This window comes from Aulostomus chinensis, chromosome 23 (assembly GCF_037954235.1).
Source record: "Aulostomus chinensis isolate RoL2024-O1b breed Wild chromosome 23, RoL_Achi_v1.0, whole genome shotgun sequence".
NCBI classification, from domain to species: Eukaryota; Metazoa; Chordata; class Actinopteri; order Syngnathiformes; family Aulostomidae; genus Aulostomus; species Aulostomus chinensis.
Window position 1 is genome coordinate 5,709,230 of NC_141342.1, and position 7,568 is coordinate 5,716,797.

The 7,568-nt window shown below is 47.1% G+C and overlaps 1 protein-coding gene across 2 annotated transcripts in view; it reads right to left on the minus strand.

Annotated features, from left to right (window-relative positions):
* Positions 1-4,627, minus strand: part of rab26 (RAB26, member RAS oncogene family) — a 78,205-nt gene extending 73,578 nt beyond the window's left edge. The window contains exons 1-2 of one of the 2 annotated variants that reach the window (XM_086195443.1): positions 4,220-4,627; positions 3,115-3,225 (exon numbers count right to left, since the gene is read on the minus strand). In XM_086195443.1, the coding sequence (XP_086051569.1) occupies positions 3,115-3,225; positions 4,220-4,396 (288 nt within the window). In that variant the 5' untranslated portion in view covers positions 4,397-4,627. The remainder of the gene's footprint in view (positions 1-3,114; positions 3,226-4,219) is intronic. The other variant, XM_086195442.1, reaches the window with a different exon arrangement.
* Positions 4,628-7,568: the final 2,941 nt, after the last annotated feature.

Genomic DNA, 7,568 nt, shown 5'->3' on the forward strand with positions numbered 1-7,568 from the left:
GGCTGAGACGAATGAAAGCAGGCGACCATCGAAACATCGTCAAACAGAGACAGTATAAGCTAAGAAGCCATTAGCTTAGCATCAAAATAGTTCATAAAAACAAGGACAAAACTAGTTCTGCTAGTTTTTGCGTGTGCAATTGTATTTTTTGTAAAACGGAAATTTAGTATGAATCTAAAAATGTCATGGAAAGTTAAATCCAAAAAATATGAAAATAGTTCATTGAGGCTTCCACGCTGCTCATATATGGAACGACGTGCCAGTTATCCAGGCTAGGACCTTCCTGCCCACCATGGCTTGTAAGTAACTGCTGTATTTTGTTTTCTTGTTGGTGTTGTTTGATTTGAATTTAATCGTGTACTTTGCTTTTCATTTTCACTTTATATTCCCCTTTTGTTTCCTGTTATACTCAATAAATCGCTTTGACTTGCCGGTAGGTGTGAAAACAGGCTATTTTCGATGTTCCTCGCCTAATCACCAGTTCTATAAAAATCCCTCCTCAAACAGCAGCTAACTGACCGTTAGATTCAGCAGGGATGATGAGCCGTGGAAGCGTCCGGTTGCAGGTGTGAACCGGTGAATATCCTACCTGGTGTCAGAGGGTGAAGGGGCCAGTGAGGGCCAGTACAGACGCAGCATCTGTAGCTGGTCAGGTTGAGGCTATCAGCTGCTGAGCTCGACCCTCGCTCTGCTGCAGGTTAATGGCCCCGGTGCTGAACGGCTCCTCTACTATGAGTGCAGACCTCTTTTCTATTTTTGCCTCTTTACCGCCTGTAGTACTTCTTGTAAATAGACTGCTAAGTTTTGTTTAGTACAAAGAAAGCTTGTCCTATTTTTCAGTCGTTGCTGGAGGAAAGCAAGTGTTTGTTTCAGAGACGCTCTCTCATGTGGCACATGGTGCTGATTGCACTTTTACATCCTCGGTTAGCTGATCCATCGCTTAATAGAGTGAGACATCGGGTAATAGAATCACCAGACACACTCACTATGCTAATATGCACCAGGATGCTTCCTGCTGTTTCCATTAACAGTGTTTCAGCTCTTGATTCTATTTTGTCCTACTAGAAGATGCTGTTGATGACAGCATCAGAAATCCAGGACTGAAATTCCTGCGGGGGGGGGGGGGGGTCCAAGCAGCCGTGTCAGATCCTGCAGTTTCAGCAGGGATCTGGTCAGAGACAGTGAAGACCGGCACAGGTCACTGCTTCTAGGCCGCTGCTTTAAAGCTTAAGTGGCAGCTATTTTTTACCAGCATTGTAACCCTCAACTGCAGTTTTCCCAAAGGCACTATAGGCAAGAAATGGCTTAGGCATTAGCAGTAAAAAAGGATTAGTCTGTCAATAAATAACCTCCCTTCAAATGGCCCTTTTAATGTAGCTTAATTCAGTTGAAATGTGTTGTGTCCCATAGGAGACGTGTGGGTAGAAGTCAGGTAAGTAACTTCCTCCTCTGCCTGCGGGACATTAACTTTTAAAGTCTGGAAGGCCACCACACGTTTCCGCCAAATAAAGATGGACTCCTCTAAATCTTTGACATGAAAGACACGGTGATATTAGGAAACACTGGTGGGCGGTGTGGGAGCTAACGAGCAATCAGGCAACCAGGATGAGAAATGACACGGAAATATTCCCAGTTAAAGGATCGGGGGTAGACAAACGGTTAAAAATGATGGACCAATGAAGAACAACTGGTGGGTTTCACGGGTTTGTGGAGACGGACGTTTCATCAACCTTCAGATTAACTGTGTACGAGTTGGTGAAATGAAATGTCATTAATAGGGAAATTAATGACCTTCTCTAAAATTAAAACAAAGAGCTGTAGAGCACCACTGGAAGCTTTATTCGTCAAGCTCGACGTGAAAAAAAGGTTTAATTAGTTTTGCAGGACAAATTAATACTTGGCAAACCAGTGGCAAACAAAATCCTTGCCAATACTAGAGAACCAGGAGGCTTTCAAGTACATATTGGTATTTTTAAGCATTTTTATAGTAAAGATGTCCGCTAACATCTTGTCAAACAATTAAAGTGTTAAAAGTACTTGGAACAGCACTTTATTTAGTCTGTTCAAAAGCAGAAGTGCAAGTATAAGTAGGCTAATGGATTAAACATCTGTCAGCAAAGATTAGCATACCTGGCTAGCTACCTAAGGGCTACCTAGCTTCCGGGGGGAACATGAGTGTGAGCTTATCAGCTGTTAGTGCGCACTAGACGGACAAAATACTCTTTCTGGGTGAAGTTTTGTGTCAAGAATTCATGTTAGAAGGTGAAGGACGATACAGAAATGACCAGAATAGAACTTCTTCCTGACAGCGGTTTTGTCAACACAGGTGGTGCTAACATTGTTCCAGCATCACCTGAGACACACACAGCTAATGCTAACATGCTAATGTGCTTTCAGATCGTATCAGCGGCCTTAGATGAGGAAACACTGCTGTTTGTCAGCTGTACGCTGGATTGGAGACGATAATGTTAAGGACTGATCAGCTGAGCTTCATCAACTTTCACAATATGTTCTTTAAAAGAACTGAGCAGTCAAAAAGAAAAGAGTGTGAAATCCAAGGATTATAGATCAATAAATGTGTCAGTATTCATCGTAGGCTATCAGTAGCAGCATATTTTAGCAGCCAGTCGGTTTGTTTTATCTGTTGAACATTTGATGATGTAAAAACTGCATTCATGTTAGCAGGAATACTGCAGTTACTATACTGATGTCAGAGATGGCTGTGGCAAAGAAGCATGACGACAACACACACGTGTGAACTGATGAGAGTAGAAGCGTTAGCATGCAACCTGAGTTACCATATAACACGAGTTACAGTGAAACGTGAGTTAGCGTGTAACGTGAGCCGGTGTGTAACGTGAGCCGGTGTGTAACGTGAGTCGGTGTGTAACGTGAGCCGGTGTGTAACGTGAGCCGGTGTGTAACGTGAGCCGGTGTGTAATGTGAGTCGTGTGTAACGTGAGCTGGTGTGTAACGTGAGTTAGCTTGTAGCGGGAGTTAGCATGTGTGGTGTGAGTTTGCGTGTGGTGTAAGCTAGTGTGTAGCATGAGTTAGCAGTTGGTGTAAGCTAGCGTATAGCGTGTTAGAATGCAGCATGCATTAGTATGTGCTCACCCGGAAGTCGATGCCCACAGTGGAGATGAAGCTCCCAGCTAGAAAGGCTCCGTCTTTGAAGCGAACCAGCAGACAGGTCTTCCCCACACCCGAGTCCCCCACCAGCATCACCTGAGAAACACACACAGCTAATGCTAACATGCTAATGTGCTTTAAGAGTGTATCAGCAGCCTTTGAAACACTGCTGTTTGTCCGCTGTACACTGGATTACAGACATGTGTGTGTGTGTGTATATATATATATATATATATATATATATATATATATATATATATATATATATATATATATATATATAAAGATAGATAGATGGATAAACATATCTATCTTTCTATCTAACATTTGATTTACCAATTTTATTTTTCCATTCAGTTAAGAGAAACTTTGCAGCAAGACCCTTTGATGTTTATCCCCCAAAAAATGTAGTTTTGGGGGATTCATTTATGACTCATTCATTATTTCTTCCGTTATCAGCTGGTATCAGTTGTCGGGCACAGTGGCGCAGAAGAAAATATCTTCACGATTTGAAAGAAAAAGTAAATATTTCCCAGAGCGCACATTGGAAGACATGACTAGAAATCACTGAGTATAAGATAAATATACTACATTGACCTGAAACAAAAAAAAATTAAACTAAATCAGACTTTAAAGGTCCAAAAATTTCAACTTTATGTTGTTCAGATACCAAAACTGCAAGTGATGAGCCAAATGCTGCCTGACGTCAGAGCCGCGACACAAACGCTCTTGGTTTGATGCCGATTTGTGATCAAAAATATGAAAGTGAAGGTCAGGAGGGAGGGGGCACCGGCGGGGGCTCCGCTCCGAAGCCGTGGCTTCATTTCTCCTCCGGAACCTTCGAACGTGAAGCAGCTTTAATATGAAAATGCAAATTAATCAATCAGCGCTAATAAGTCACGCGCAATCTACTACGTCACGTTATGGGACATTTAGTCGAAATTCTACGTGTCAAACGTTTCGGTTTAATCGCTTTTTTTTCCCCCTAGAAAAAAAAAGTCGAATCTCAACTTCTGAGGAAACTTTGGCGTGGTTGGAGATCAGCGACCGTCACGTGACCGACGAGCAGCTCAGCCGCGGCTCGGCTCACCTTGAAGGCGACGTCGTAGAACTCCCCGCTGCTGCTGATGGACGGTCGGCTCGGGTAGACCAGCCCGGAGGACGGAGCCGCGGCCACGCTCAGACCCTTCCCCGTCCTGCCGCCGCTCGGAGACGCCTTGGGGCTCCTGGAGCCGCTCCTGCCTTTCCCGCTCTTCTTCCTGGACATGGCTCTGATCAGCAGCTCCGCTCCCAGCGTTCACGACGAGCCCGGGGAGGTGGTGGAGAAGGAGCAACACTTGTGGCTGGAGAGGCGCGTGGAGGAGGAGGAGCAGCAGCAGCAGGAGGAGGTTCACCTGTGCGTCCCAATCATGACTGTGCGTAACGCGTAAATTGGCGTCGACCTCAGGCGCTGGAGCTTCTATGAAGTGACACAGCTGTTTGAGCTGGAGCTGGTAGACCAGACTTGAGCCTCCCCCCCCCCCCCATCTCTCTCTCTCTCTCTCTCTCTCTCTCTCTCTCTCTCTCTCTCTCTCTCTCTCTCTCTCTCTCTCTCTCTCTCGTTTGGAGTAACGGGATCACATAGGTGTCTCGCGGGTTTAAAGGGAGATTCCGCCCTAAAACCGGGTCCAACTCGTCCTGTCCCCGGTGCGCTGGCACTGGGAACGCGTCCTCCTCTCACCAGCTCACCTGGGACTGCAGGTGCGGCTGCACAGGTCTAAATTTTCTCAGGCAAATGTCAAACCCAGAGTTTCTACCTGCAGATGTGTCACACAGCATTAAAAAAACAAGTTATGCTAACAACTGTGGCACATTTTCTATGTTTATGTTGGTAATTTTTGATCAGCGCCACCTACTGGGAAGGAGGACGCCAGCGGGGGACAGGCTCCAGTATCCACGTGAATTCTGTCTGCAGGTGCTGAGCTGGCTAGCTGATTTAAGGATTGCGAAGTTTATCAAAGCAGGAGGACAAGGACGAGGACATGTGAGTGCGAGGAAGCAGCGTCTCCGCCAGGTGGAGTTCAGAGGCAAACTGGCAAACCGTAGCAGCAGCTGGGGGACACACAAGTGCATGAGGTTTGTTTGGAGTCTGAGCCGCTCTCCAAGCAGAAGGATCCATGTCAAACCATAGGCCAGCGGGTGCAGTAACCTGGAGGAGGAGCGTTACATTTAAATCTCAAGCGTTCAAGTCTCTGGATGCAACTTGCACTGATTTGACGCCCTCTAGTGGCTGTTTGTAGAACTGCACATCCAAGTAGTTCAATCAACACTGATCCTGCATGTGTGAGGGGTTCCTGACCAGGACCCTTGATCTGGGTCAGCTGTGTAGGAGCACAGAGACCTCAAGAGCCTGCACACATATGCGTGCACTGATATTACAGCTACATGACCTTTCGATGGCGTTTACAGAAGAAACATCCAAACTCACAGCGACCGACAAGCATCCAGATCACTTCTACACTTCAGTGACGGTCTCAAGTCTCTCGTCCGTTTTACCAACATGAACGGTGGATGAACTCCACTCCTGCAGGGATTAGAAGTCAACCGGAGCAGAGACGACGAAGGCGACTGGTCCAGAGGGGCTGCGAAGTAAACCGTAGACCCGCGTCCAACACCTGGAAAACCTTGTTTACACGAGTCCCTAATCATACGATGTAAAAGTCCTAACTCTGATTACTTTCTAAACATGGCAGTATGACGGTGTCGTAAGGAGACAATGAATTCTTAAAAAGCCACCTCGGACATTTCAAAGATTCTTCTTTAGATTTGTCGCCGTTCCTCCACTTCCATGAGTTAGAGAAGTCCAGATGTTTCACCCCGTATGCGTTGTACTGCTGCTGCTGTTGCACCAACATCTTGCCTTCTCTCTGTTTCCAGCATGAAAAAAGAGAAGCAGTCACATGACATGAACTCAACAAAGCAGAAAACAGTGTGCGTTGATCAGATCTCTCCTAATCCAGCAGAGACCATCAGGCTGTGCTCCTCACCCTGAATAATCCCGTAACTCCAGAGATCGGATGACGACCTTCGTCAGTGTTGCTTTACGTCCACGTTCATTGATGGACCTGATTTTTGGAAAGTGGGGTAAATCTGCGTGGAACCCTGGTGACTCACTGGTTACGTCAACTCTGTGCTGTGGTGATGCAGAAGCATTTTATGTAACCGTGAACAAAGACCTGGACCAGAGCATCAGTGACTCACTTCCTGGGACGTATATCACAGCCTCCAGAGGAGACGAGCTGGGCAGCCTTTTCTCCGGCTCTCTCTCACTCACGTCTGTGCAGAAACTGACCAGTGGGACCAGTAGCAGCTCCACTGGGTACAAAAGTCAGGCTGCTGGTCAAACAGCGGGAATCAAACCAACAACCACAAAGTCCTCATGCAGTAGAGATCTCTCTCTCTCTCTCTCACACACACACACACGCCTGCATGATACCTCAGATGTGATGTCACAGTGATGGTGAACTCAGGGGAGGCTACATTTCCTTCTTCAAGTATTACATCCACAACTGTTGCTGCGCTGTGAAAAACCAAGGATGTCAGAGTGGAATTTGAACCCACGCCTCCAGGGGAGACCGCGACCTGAACGCGGCGCCTTAGACCGCTCGGCCATCCGCACCCTCCCAGCTGCTGTATGAGCGCACACACCATCCATTGCAATACTGTCGCTGTTACTTTCAATAACAAACGGGAGAGCACAATCGCAATGATGAGGCGCATCATCCCGCGTCACTGGAGTCACGTGACTGCTAACAGGTTGTAGAGATGCGAGCAGTTGGACGTCTGCATCCTCGTCCTTCAAGTGAACATCACATCAGTCCGAACGCTCAACAACCCAAGCTGCACGTGCAGACGCGCTAAGGTCAGGGGAGGGTTAGTCACCTGGTTACACATTCATTTCCTGCTGCCCAGCTTGTCCTCGCTCTAGTCCCACTGACCCCCCCCCCTCCCCCCCCACACACACACACACACCAGCAGGCTGACAGTGTATTTGTTGGAGGAAGCCGAGTGGAAATACTTTTGTCAGCCTCATTCTTCAACTGCTCCCGTCTGTCGTGTCCAGCGTTGGTTCGAGTCTGCATGAGCAGCAGCGTGACGTGAGGATGAGGACCCGCCTCCTTCAGCTGGATCAGAGTCCTGGCGTGCACATGTTGACCGACGCCTCACTTATGTCCAGGCCAACAGAAACTCGCATGTACTGCTTGAAGCGATACCTCACCACAGAAATGCATTTTTCATTTTGAGTGTTTACTCACTGGCGTCTTGAGCCCACAATGACAAACAACGACACGTCTTCACTCCTGCATTCCTCTGCAGAAGGAGCCAGCCATGTGCGTTTAGCTTGAAGCTAACAGATGAACGCCAACTGTCCTTCCACGCCCTTTTACAAACCCTCCGGG